This window comes from Apiospora marii (genome assembly GCF_038362585.1).
Source record: "Apiospora marii strain CBS 49790 chromosome Unknown utg000014l_segment0_segment0, whole genome shotgun sequence".
Lineage (NCBI taxonomy): Eukaryota > Fungi > Ascomycota > Sordariomycetes > Amphisphaeriales > Apiosporaceae > Apiospora > Apiospora marii.
In genome coordinates, this window is record NW_027117385.1 from 193,565 (window position 1) to 206,023 (window position 12,459).

Below are 12,459 nucleotides of genomic sequence, written 5' to 3' on the forward strand. Positions count from 1 at the left end.
TAACCCCCGTCTGCTTACTTACCTTCGGCTTCAAATGTCAACCCCGCCATCAGCGCATGCAATTGATGATTCTTTTCTCTGCCCATTATTTAGACATACGTTCGATACATCAACATTGGCACTTACATCTTTGTTGGGTCTAATTTATGAGATATGAAGGGTGCGAGTACTTCCTTATATTTGCATCCAGAAGCCAAGAACGCACACAGGTAGCCAGATTTGTCAAGATGAACCTGTCGACATCCACTGCTGAAAATAGCTCCATATATGCGGCTGCTACGGAATGCCGAGAGGCATTTCTCCCTTGTCTCACATGTCCTGCACTGATGGACATGGAGTGGGCGGAGAATCGTCTGGCTGACTTCAATCTCTGGGCTAATGGCATTGGTGCTTTCGCAGCAAATCGGGCTTCTCTAGATGAGCGTTTGAACCGCGATACCGATACTCGGGGCATTATTGTTCATGTTATTGGATTGATTCACAGTTGCCTTCAACAATGCCTGAATCTAGGTATAGTAGCCTAGCTCTCGTTTTCTCCAACTTGTGCTAATTTCACCAGCATCAAATCCGACTTCAAGGGAAGCATCAGTACAACGACCGTCTTTTGATGAACAACCAAGCAGCAAGCTCCCTCTCGATACTTTACCTAGATCTTTCACCCCATTTTCAGATGAATCGTCGGACTCAGAGTCGGTGGCTAGCTGTACGAGTGACAGTGACGGCAATGGCTCAACGCTCCTCTCTAAGGCGATGCACGACGTTGAGCGACTCATGAACCAACTTGCAAGGCTTTCTGTTGCAATCAGAAATGCTGGAACCAAGTCTAGGTTCCGCAAAGCCGACAAGCTTTTTGATCCTGAAGATTACAGCGAGTTCCGCATGTATCTTGAGAATATTATCAAGGCACGGCCTCCAGGGCAGAACGGAGTTAGTATTGACTTTGCAAAGATCGATATGACGCCTATTCAAAAACGTCTTATTGAAGCAAACTTGCGGCGCAGAAATCGGTTCGCTTATGCCATGCGTCACTCACAAAAGCTCGCCATGGTATCGCCTAAACTTCCCAAAAGGACTTTCGTAGCTCCGGATCACTTTGGTGCCAAGTTATCGCCGATGATTCCTGAAGCATCTACAAATGTAGGAGTACACGAGACTGTCAGCATCACCAAAGGCTTAACCGAGACCAACGCGTCCTCTATTGGCACGCTACCTCTGTTGCCGGCCAGGGTGCCGCCCTCCCGTGCTGATATGACTCAAATCACATCCACGGCCGCCAAGTTGATCTATCCGGAGCCCCCTAAAGCAAAGTTAGGCCTGCAACAGTTCAAGTGCCCTTGCTGCTGTCAGGCTCTCCCACTGTTATATCAGGAAAGTACTCAGTGGAAGTATGAAGTCCAGTGTGCCTCACATACCAGTCGTCGTTTACTAACCCTAAGATGTCAAGGAAACATCTCATGGACGACATTAGGCCATATACCTGCATTCTTGACGACTGCCAGTCCCCAGAAAACTTGTACATGCTACGTTCGGACTGGGATATGCACATACAACACGATCATAGCAAGTCGTGGCAATGCTTATACTGTAGTGCACCCGGAACGATCCCTCGCCTCTTCACAACTGCAGATGGACTCACCAAGCATATCCAAGACTGCCATGCCGATGCAGTCTCGGAGGACCAGATTGCTGCCGTTGTGGTCACTGCGCTAAGGCCAACCCCGTTTGGCGTGGACCATTGCCCTTTGTGCGATGCCACAGGGGCGTCAGATTCTGGTATTCTGTTCGACCACATTGCCGAACATATCCATTCGTTTGCCTTACAGTCACTTCCTTGGCCTGACGACGCTCAAAACACAAAATACTTTTCGCAGAATGACTATTTCGGTGACGAGTCGGGTGATATCTCACAACGCTACAATGTCTCGAGCATGTCTGAAAGAGACTCAGAAGGCCTCCCTTCTCTCAAGGATCTATCTGATGCCAGTAGCATTAACCTAAAAGACTATCCAGACAGGACAACTGCTGCCGAAGCGGAAGCAACCGGGCAGCTAGAGACAGAAGCTCAATCTCTCGCTAGAGCACATAGTGCGGTCGGTACAGCCAAAGAAGGAGACTTGTCATTTCGCCAGGGAGATACGGTGACTGCCACGGATGATGAAGACGATTGGTTGAGTGATGAAAACGACAGCGAATCTGACCCAGGCTTTTTTTTAGAAGGCAAATTTCTCGCCAGAGCACTCCACACGTTCGATGGGCTCAGAGAAGGAGATATGTCATTTCGCCAGGGTGATATGCTGACTGTCACGGACGATAAAGACGATTGGTGGGAAGTCATCGATGCTGAACACCATAGAGGACTTGTCCCGGGCAGCCTCTTGGAAAGAATACCATCGCCGGCTGAGCAGGCCCTCGATGACGAGGCGCATAGGGTCACCGAAATGCAAGAGCCACAGAAGGGTGCCAAGAATATATTTAAGCGGATGGTGGGGTTTTTCGGAAATAGCAAAGAGTAGCTCGACGACATATCTGTCTGCCTATGCTATTCATATATGTTAATCCTCTCGCATTTCCTTTCGACATCCTTCGGATTGGTGGCACCGACATATCCCATACCCAATATGGTCCATGATATAAGGTTGAGCCTACCCAATCCATGGAAGACCACAGGGCTAGCAAGCGTTTTGAAGACGGGTTTTCTGTTTTTACTGAACAAACAGGATATTCCTCATTCTGAAGGCTATTCTCTCCGTTCGGCTTCTTCAACGGGGTGCAAATGTGTTGCCGGATTGGGCCGGATACGTCACCCACTTGTAGCAACATTGAAGCAACGTTGAAGTAACTTAACCTACTCGGTTAGGCAATCTGCGAGAAGGGGTCCAGCCTGAAAGCCCACTTTGTTGGTGCAGATATAGGGGAGGTTTTAGGGGTTACAGTGGATGCACTGGGCACACCGCGGGGTAGAGCTTACCTAAGAGGCGCTCTAGCCAGGTACCTAAAGTCAACATCGGGCGTTCGCGTAAGATCGGCAATACCCATGCATCTGCATCAGATGGTTCGAACCTCATGCTGCACTTCGTTCCTCCTTTCCGAATTTCCTAGCACCAAAGACCTTACAACTTCATTTTCGATAGATTGCCCGAAACAGCTGGATACTCTTTACCTGAAGTCGAACACAGTCGCGAGCATTGTTGTTGTCCCCATCCTGTACAACACCATGTCGTCAGGGCTGCGGCAATGGAGGCAGGATGTCTCTCCCTACCTGATCTTCCTCATTGCCGTTAGCACGCTGGGGTCCCTGCAATTCGGTATTCACTTGGTACGAGAGAACTTTCCCATCTAGCCCAACCCGTTGCTTGCTGCAGATGACATTTGATAAAAGAGCACGGTGGCTGACTTTCCATTTACCTCTGCAGGCCGAGCTGAACGCACCCGAAGATGTCATCACCTGCCGAAAGAAGTCGATCTCGACCCGCGCCCTGCCGGACTGCATCCCCATGGACAACGCCGCCTTCGCCGCCGTACAGAGCGTCTTCACCATCGGCGGCCTGATCGGGTCCCTCGGCGCCGGGCCCACGTCTTCGGCCAAAGGTCGCCTGTTCGCCATGCGCCTCACGAGCGCCTTCTTCGTCCTCGGCTCCGCGATCGAGACGCTCGCCACCGCCGTCCCCGTCATCGCCATCGGTCGACTGCTCGCCGGTGTCGGCGCCGGCGCCGCCACGGTCATCGTGCCGTTGTACATCAGCGAGGTCGCGCCGCCCAAGGAGCGCGGCTTCTTCGGCGTCATGACCCAGATCAGCATCAACGTCGGGATCCTGCTCACGCAGACCCTCGGCTACTTCTTCAGCTACGGCTCGGCCTGGCGATGGGTCCTCGGCACCGGTGTCATCGTGGGCGGCGCCCACGCTTCGGGGCTCTTGGTGGTTCCCGAAAGCCCCGCGTGGATGGCGGCGAACGAGAATGTCACAAAGGCCAAGAAGACCTTGCAGCGCATCCGAGGATCGGGCTATGACATCAACGAGGAGACGGCCACTTGGGGACCTGATGTTGCCGTTCCGGAAGAGGAGGCGGCGCTGCTGGATGCGGAGAACGTAGTGACCGCCATGCCTCCTGCAGACCTTGGTCCAAACGGCCGAAAAGCTGCAGGTGAGTCGGGCTCACACAAGAGCTTCGTCGAGGTGATTCGCGACCCTCTGACGCGCCCGGCCATCATCGCCGTCGTCGGCATCATGCTGTCCCAGCAGCTCTGCGGCATCAACTCGATCATCATGTACTCGGTGTCCCTGCTTGCGGACCTACTGCCCATCAGCTCGGCACTGCTGACGATCCTGATCTCCGTCATCAACCTCGTCACCACGGTAGCGTGCTCCCCTTGCCGGACAAGCTCGGTCGCAAGACGTGCCTGCTGCTTTCCATCGTCGGCCAGGGCACGAGCGCCCTCCTGCTCGCGCTGTCCATCATGTTCGGGATCAAGATCCTGAGCGCCTTCCTGGTGCTGTGCTTCGTGGCCTCGTTCGCCGTCGGGCTGGGCCCCGTGCCGTTCATGATGGCCAGCGAGATGGTGGGGGCAGGACGCCGTGGGCGCGGCGCAGAGCTGGGCCCTGGGCGCCAACTGGGTCGCCACGTTCTTGGTGGCGCAGTTCTTCCCGCTCGTCAACACGGCCCTCAACAGCGCCTTGGGAGGCGCGGGTTGGGTCTACTTCATCTTCGCGGCGCTCGCGGGCGGCTGCGCGCTGTTTGTGTGGTGGCGGGTGCCCGAGACCAAGGGGAAGGCGAGCGTGGATGAGGTTTGGGGCAGGACGCATCGGTTAGAATAGATGGGCTCCATGGGGGGCATTGTGACTATTACTATAGACTAAGTACATAACAAATACACGGGCTAGTACGCCTGACGTGGGCGTAACCTAGAATCCTTAATCATCTGGTCAATCTGGACAATGCCTGCTCGGACACCATCGACGACGTGGAGGACCCCGTAGGCAAACTTTTCGCCCTCCGTCTCACATACGGCACTGCGGATGGTCTCCTCCAGCCCGGCCATGCCGGCGCAGCCCATGACGATGCAACTCACTCGGCAATCACGGGTCCCCTTAGCCAGCAGCCTCTGCGTCGCCTCCCGGATCTTCTTGGTGACGACGGCCGGATCGACCCCGTGGTGAAAGTCGGAGGCGTTGAGGCCCGTGGACTCAACGCCCGCAAACCGCTCTCCTCCCGGCACCTTGGCGCCGGAACCGGACGGGACACCGGTGCCCAGGATCTCGGCCACCCCCTCGGTCAGGTGCTCCTCCCAGAACTTGCCCGTCGTGACGATGCCCCACTTGTCGCCGCGGTGGACGTAGGTCAGGGACATGGCCCGCAGGACGGCGGCCTCGAAGATGTTGACGGCGGCCACCAGCGGGGCGAAGCGGGCGACGAGCGGGTGCACGCTGAAGCAGGCGACGAGCACGCCGTCCCAGCGCGGCGGCTCGGCGGGGTCCCACTCGGGCAGGTCGCGGCAGACGACGTCGGTGCTGGTCAGGATGTCGTCGGCGTCGTTGATGCTGGGCGGGGAGGGGGAGGGGGCGGTGTAGGTGTGGATTTCGACGGTCTGGAGTAGGTGGTGAGAAGGGAGGGTGAGTGAGTCGGTGGAGAAAATGGGGGCGGGAAGGGGCAGGCAGACAGGCAAAAAGATCAAGAAGAAGAGGGGAAAAGAGAAAAGGAACTTGATTGGATTACGGTGGGAAAGATCAGACAAGAAGGATAGAGAGACTTACAGGTCCGAGGTCTACGGAGTTGATGACGGGCTTCAGGCCATCGGTCATGGACTGGGAGGAGTTGGGGTTCAGAACCAGAATCCGGGTGGGTCTGGGCCGGACAAGCTGAAAAGACATTTTGAAATGATATCTGGGGTTTCCTTCCTACTTTACACAAGGAATTGATTTGTTTGTGATGGAGGATGGGATTTGCTGTCGGTCACCATCGCCAATATCGCGTCTATAAGTAGGTCAGGCGGGGGATGTACAAGTATATGTAGGTCATTGGTCCGACAGTGTTTCTTAGTACTACTGGCACTGTCAATTTTACCTACTCAATCTTTCTCCTCGGATTTGAATTCTCCGCAAGTCACCGTTCTACATGACGGCTTTTTGACAGCACATGATTTGTTGTAACACATTATTTCTCTACGTTCAACGGCGTTGCATGGATTTAGATCTACTCTGTCCTGGCAGTCTGATTCTAATGCCGGAAATGTGATATTCAAGTGTGCAAACTACCCCTCACAGTGCATTCTCTACTGTAGCGCCCAGGAGACAACACCGACGGTAGGTGAGAATATTGTTCCTGGGGAAATATGGGACAGAAAAGGGGTAAAGTACAGGATGTTTATTTCGAGGCAAGCAAGTGGGAAGGTCGTTCCGAGTCGCCATGCCTCTGGGTATATCTGGGAAGCCACAAAATGAATAGATAAAAACTCAAATATACACCGTGATAGGCTGCCGCCGAACCTCGTCCCGTAGCCCGCCAACCATGGCCGCATTCACCATCTGACACCTTGCCCTCCCCACCAGTTCGGCACGAAATAGAGAGACCGCAGAGGCCCACGCCACCTTGCACAGATTCCACACCCCACCGCCCGCCGCGACCGTCTGCTCGTACGCCCGCTGCAGCTCGTCGAACGGCACCCACTCCTGGCCGTGCCCCTCGTGAACATGGCCAAATACATGTAGCCGCAGCTTCGAGCGGACCCGCCACACTTCCCGCAGGAGGTGTTCGCAGCCCAGCCCCTGCAGGTCCAGGTGCGCCTTCGGCGGGCCGTGCGTTACGAGGATGTCGACGTCGTCGGGGACTTGGTGGTCCCAGACCTCCTGCCCGCCGTCTCCGCGGGGGTACTGGAACGCCCAGTTCCCGTTGCGCGGCGAACGGGGGCTGCCGTACACCTTGAGCCGTCTCGGCCCGTTGCGTCCGTTCACGGTGGTCCAGACACTACTATCACACAGATACTGGACATCGCCCCAGTCGATCCGGGCCCGCTCCTCGTCGCGCTGGCGGCGGCGGAGAACCTTTCCATCGAAATCATCGCAAGCTAGCTTGGGGGCGGGGTGGTCGTAGTCGCACGCCGGGTCGAGCAGGAGGTCGTGGTTGCCCGCGACCACGATCTTGTGCCGGTGGGGCTGCGCGCGCAGCCAGGCGACGGCGGCCTGCAGCTCGGCGAGGGTGCCGGACTGCGTCAGGTCGCCGGCGTGGACGAGGAGGTCGCCGGTGGGGAGGGGGCCGCACCGGGCGTTGGCGTTGTGGGTGTCGGAGATGCACACCACGGACACGGGGCTCTCTTCCTCCTCTTCCTCTTCGTCCCCTTCTCCGTCAAGGCGAAGAGGCTGCGCGATGGCGGCCGGGGAAGATGGGGAAGGTGGTGTGGCGAGAGGACGGAGGCGGCGATGTCGCGAGTACAGCGCCTCGGCGAGGAAGACGCAGGGGCGGCGGTGGAAGAGCTCCCAGGCCGAGGGGCGCGGCCGGTGAAGGAGGGAAGCGAGCTCGGACATGTCTTGTTTAGTGAAGAGTCAAATAGACGCCGATGGCTACCTTATCAATGATCCATTTCGGGTTCACATCAAAAGCATGTAGCATTTTTCTGGCCATGGTTTAATCGACGGCAGGGAGGTATAAATAGGAACTCGAAAAATAGCCGATGTTGTCTTCGGAGATGCCATAAGGTTAAACGTGGCCACGCCCCAGATAGGCAGCAGCTTAACTCGCACATAATCATGTTGGATCCCAACTCGCTTTTCCACAATTACTTGAGGATATATAATAATAAATAAAGTTAATTTTTATCTGGAATAACCGCTGCTTAGTATTGATTGGAACACCGTCGGTTAGCCCACATGGAGTTTCGTAGGCGGTTATACCAAACCTCCCAACGATCCAAGATTGGCAACTGAGTATGCCATTGATATTACTGCGCCGCGATATCCATACCTTCAAGCCTTGCATTCAACACCTGCTTGTAGCTCGGCCAACTCGTGATATCCGCCAGGTACGCGCCGGCGACCTGCCACCTCTGCGCCATAATCGCCAGCAATTCCACGACGTCCTGGATCCACGCGTCGGCCTCGCAGTTCTCGTCCTCGAGGACGAGCCATTCGCATTCCCCGGCGACCTGATACAGACAATGGCAGATGAGCGGGCTGAGGTTACACCGGACTTCTCCATCATCCTCTTCTCCTTCCTCTTCTTCGTCCTGGTGGAGCTGTAGTCCATCCGCCGACGTCGTCAAGATGAGCTGAAGCTGCCGCCGCGCAAGGCCGGCCACCTCGCGTGCCACTTCATAGATACCACCGAGCGCCAGCTGCTGCAGCTCCGTCTCCTCGGCCGAGCGCGTGCAGCCCTCCCAGCGCTCGTTGCAGGCGTACAGGCCGCACAGGATGACGCGAGCCGAGAACGTCACCGCCATGGCCGCCGAGACTGCTACGGGTGCTGCTGCTGCTGATGCTACCCCAGTGCCAAGGACCCCGGGATCGACGGGGACGGCTTGGCTGCTGCTATTGCTGCGGCTGCACAAGTGCCGGGTAAAAGCGGAGGTGGCGTGGTGCAGCTGCCGGGCTTCGCGGATGTGGAAACCGATCTCCCCATCACTGATACCTGTAGTCCCTGCAGAAGCAACGGTACCATTCGCCACCATGGGCTGTTGTTGCTGCTGCAGCTGCGGCAGTTGGGGCTGCCTCCGGCCCAGCTCCTCGCGGTGTCGTAAGACGAGCCCGAGGAGGTGGGCTGATTGGCACAGGTTGGCAAAGGACCCAGTATTGATGGTCATCGACGACGCTTCTGTCGGGTTCGACGCCGCGCTTCTGCTGCTAGTAGACGATGCCATGACGAACAGGGCCTCGTTTACCCCGATCGCCCCCAGGTCCCAAGACTCGTCGGGTGCGGGGAGTAGCTCCCCCGGATGGGGTTCCGGGGCCGCTAGGGGCAGGCCATGGATGCCTTGATGGGCTAGGCTGCAGACACGAGCAGGTTTTCACTTTTTAGCAAGTACTTCTTCGTATTCCTCACCATGTCGTATTTCTTAGGTAAATAGGCACGTAGGTCGTAGGAAAGAGATCTTATGTTACTTTATTTGATCTGAAAGTTACGTACCGGTCCAGGATGACGACCGCCCACCACGCCCGCCGCTCCTCCTCTCGCCCAGTCCAGGTCACGGGGCTCTGGAACATCTGGGGGCCGTGCTCCCGGTCGTGGAAGCCCATCATGATGCCCAGGCGGGCGGCGTGGCCGGCGCTGAGGTAGGCCGCGGGGTAGATGCCGTGCGCGAGCTCGTGGGCGGCCACGAGGATGGTCGCTTGGAGCAGCGCGAGGGACGGCAGGCATCGCGTCTCGGCTTTCGTCAGGCCCTCCTTGGCGGACAGGTACCGCGGGCACGTTGCTGCGGCGGCTGGTTCCTGTTGATGGCCCGGGGAAGAAGGTCTCGTGGTGAGCAGGCGCATGCATGTTAGCAGCAGGGCGAAGTTCGTGTCGGTCCTCTGGGCCGGCTGCTGCTGCTGCGCGAGGGTCCGGTACAGCTGCTTCTTGCTGAGGATGGGCAGCCAGCAGTGGACGGTCGCGAAGTAGCGAGCGACTGCTGCGTCCAGGCCCGGTACCTCTTCATCTAAGCTGGACCAGAGCCCGTCCAGCAGCGGGTCGGGCGCAGCACGTTGGGGGCAGACGGTGGACGACGATGGCAACCGTGGAACGCTGTTCTCGGGATCGAGAAAGTAGAGCGCGGGGAAGCCGCTCGTCGTCTCACACGATCCTCTTGATGCAGGCGCAGCCGCTGCAGGCCTGCCATCGCTGCCGTTCACTTCATTGCTACTTCGTGTCGACGTTTTGGCAGTACTACTAGTGGGAGGAGCCCCTGAGTCGTCGGCCGGCGGTATGTACGCCCGTGCAGGGTACGCGCAGTCCTTGTCAAGCCGGATACACTTATTTCACAGCCAGAGCGTAAGTTATTTATTTCGCTTGGCACTTTTCTTTCTTCTTTTCGGCCCATTCACAAGATATGCAAGATGTTTGAAAAAGGGAAGTGGTGGTGAGATCTTACTAGGGAGCAAGACGGCACCTCTTTGGTGCATCTTCGCTTCAGTCGTCTGATAATGAGATGCGATGAATGAGCGGGTACGGACGGGTCTCACCGCGGCGGTTCATGACTAAGGTATGCAATGGAGTCGTAGCCGCAATGCCAACGTACCTGCAAGCATGGCAGGCAAAGCGAGCCTTTTTACTGGTGGACCTCCTCATTGATGGATGGCCCTTGTCGTGGGTGAGGATTCCTGGAGTCCGTAGATCTGGGGATATCCTCCCAGGCAGCTCGACTTTTTCAAACAGAAACGGCGATAGAAACAGATGAGGTCCCAGGTTGAGTACCAGCAATCAATCGGCTTTCAGTCGAAACATCAAGAGCTTGTTTCACCGAATATCGGCAGAGTCCTCGGTACCGGGTGAAGGTTTTGCTATTTGTGTTTTCGTCGATAGTTGCGCAAGGAGAATGCCGTTCAATTGTCCCATTGTCGGCTCGAAGGGTCCCGCTGCGCCGCTGTCAGCTGCTGTGCTGGGCTGCAGCATTGTCCGCTCTGACAGCTTGGCCTCCAGAATTTTGGGAAAGTCTGAACTCTGGGCCGGCAAGCGCTGGGCGCCGTATCAGAGGGCGGCGTTGCTATCTATGGGCTCTCCCTTCCTTACCTATGCAGCTAAAACCCCGCACGAACTGCACTCGGATGTTTGCAACTTGGCATCTTGGGGAAACGCTGAGATCGCATTGGCTTGTCATAATTTTTTAATCGGACGTTCAAGGGTTCCCAAGACCCCTCGTGTCTGTCACCCTCCCCTCCCCTGGGTTCTTGCATGCATACGACTACAATGGCGACATTCCACAATCCCATGGCGCGTCCGAGAATTGTCCAGCCTGCCAAGCCGTCTGTTTTGTTTGTCATGGAAACATGGAAACGGATATCTATCGGCGATGCAAAGCAAGCCGCGCGGTTTTTTCCCTTTGGCTCGCGTGTGCCGAGTGATGCCACTTGATCGTGACGCCGGGAGGAGGAGGAGGCAGTTACTGTGGCATTATGCCGAGTTTCTGTCGACCTTTCTCTCGCAGTATTCCGTCACACCCAACCTAGGCCCTTCTAGTGTTGAGGAAAAGAAAAAATTAAGTTGACAATTTCAGGGAAATTTCGTGGGCGTCACGTCAGAGTGGTTGATCTCAGCCGAGGCGAAGCTGAATCTAACGGGCGCCGTTTTGTGACTTATCGTCCTTCTCCCTAACAGCTAAACCAGGGCCCGCTGGCCGGCGCAGCCACCGCAGCCAGCCGGGCCAGTAGCTTGGGGAGCTATCGAAAAAAGTTGCCCCATCGGGGCTGGAGCGTTCTATGATCGAAGGTTGCCCAAAAAGTTGCAAGCCAGCCAAGGGGTAAATGAGGGGGTGAGGCAGAGGGAGACTTTTTGGCAGGGTAAGGTAAGGGTAATACAAACATAATGGACACCCAATGGGACAGCATGAAACCCATCGTACGGTCCTATTAACCCCCCACCGGTGAGCTCCATCGCATTTCATTGACAAAGATTTGCCCATCTCCCCCCCAATTCCCTTTCCCCGCCGCGCCTAGAAGTCTGGACGGCTAGGGGACTCGGAGACTCGGGGCGATACGGCAGGGGGTTCTGAGGGCAACAGCGTTACCATCATACCACATCACACACACAAACCCAATTGCTTGTCGCAGCGTCAAACGCCCTCGCCCTGAGCCGGATCCTGACTTATCTCGGTGGCTGCCACCTAGAAGCGGGCAGCACATCTGCATCTGATCTAGCGGGGGCCGTGATGCTGGCTAGCGCTATATAAGTCCTGGCGCTGGAAGACAGAGCCGGTCCCAACTTTTCCTCGGCTGCCAGCTAGCCTGACTCTCCTACTAAAGTAGCACTAGAGGCAGCTGCGAACCTGAACCATCGCCAACCCGCGCTACTGGCGCATGCACACACACACGCTTTACACGCTTGGACGAACTTGGACTCCCGTTGCTACCTACCACTCACTACCTCGCATAGGAGCACCGCTCAGGTTATCAGAAAACTGCCGCACCGTTGGCATTGGGTAGCCACACATTTCCGTCTCAACCACACCAAATTCGTAGGGAAACGTTATTTGGAAACGGATATCATAGGTCGCACTTGGGGACAGGCCTGCCTGCATACATTAGCTCTGCGTCCTGCGTATCGCTGGCGGCAAGCAACAATAGATAAAAACCACCACACATCCTCCCGCCGCATCCTACCCTGCCTCCTTGATTCCTCGATCGATTATCATTGCCGATTGTCAATAGTGTGTGCTTGCTTGGTTGTCACTCTATCACAAAAATACATCCATCCATCCCATCTCCCTACCTAGTCAGCGCCAATCAATCTCCATCCTGCCGGGTGATTGCCTGCAACTTGCCTACAACTCATCCCTCATCTCTT

At 56.3% G+C, this 12,459-nt stretch overlaps 5 protein-coding genes across 5 annotated transcripts; 2 read left to right on the forward strand and 3 right to left on the reverse strand.

Moving 5' to 3' along the window:
* Positions 1-227: 227 nt before the first annotated feature.
* On the forward strand, positions 228-2,052 carry PG985_016245 (uncharacterized protein; the record flags this gene model as incomplete). Its single annotated transcript, XM_066836011.1, has 4 exons — positions 228-510; positions 560-1,372; positions 1,399-1,983; positions 2,015-2,052. The coding sequence occupies 4 exons, from the start codon at positions 228-230 to the stop codon at positions 2,050-2,052; spliced, it is 1,719 nt and encodes a 572-aa protein (XP_066676027.1).
* Positions 2,053-3,214: 1,162 nt separating this feature from the next.
* On the forward strand, positions 3,215-4,814 carry PG985_016246 (metabolite transport protein; the record flags this gene model as incomplete). Its single annotated transcript, XM_066836012.1, has 3 exons — positions 3,215-3,316; positions 3,414-4,355; positions 4,569-4,814. The coding sequence occupies 3 exons, from the start codon at positions 3,215-3,217 to the stop codon at positions 4,812-4,814; spliced, it is 1,290 nt and encodes a 429-aa protein (XP_066676028.1).
* A 62-nt stretch (positions 4,815-4,876) lies between these two features.
* Positions 4,877-5,867, reverse strand: PG985_016247 (Hydantoin racemase; the record flags this gene model as incomplete). The annotated part of the gene is made up of 2 exons (XM_066836013.1): positions 4,877-5,584; positions 5,751-5,867. 2 exons carry the CDS (start codon positions 5,865-5,867, stop codon positions 4,877-4,879), a joined length of 825 nt encoding a protein of 274 aa, XP_066676029.1.
* Positions 5,868-6,449: 582 nt separating this feature from the next.
* Positions 6,450-7,517, reverse strand: PG985_016248 (Metallo-dependent phosphatase-like protein; the record flags this gene model as incomplete). Its single annotated transcript, XM_066836014.1, has 1 exon — positions 6,450-7,517. One exon carries the CDS (start codon positions 7,515-7,517, stop codon positions 6,450-6,452), a length of 1,068 nt encoding a protein of 355 aa, XP_066676030.1.
* A 413-nt stretch (positions 7,518-7,930) lies between these two features.
* PG985_016249 (uncharacterized protein) lies at positions 7,931-10,155 on the reverse strand (the record flags this gene model as incomplete). Its single annotated transcript, XM_066836015.1, has 3 exons — positions 7,931-8,972; positions 9,112-9,846; positions 10,130-10,155. The coding sequence occupies 3 exons, from the start codon at positions 10,153-10,155 to the stop codon at positions 7,931-7,933; spliced, it is 1,803 nt and encodes a 600-aa protein (XP_066676031.1).
* Positions 10,156-12,459: the final 2,304 nt, after the last annotated feature.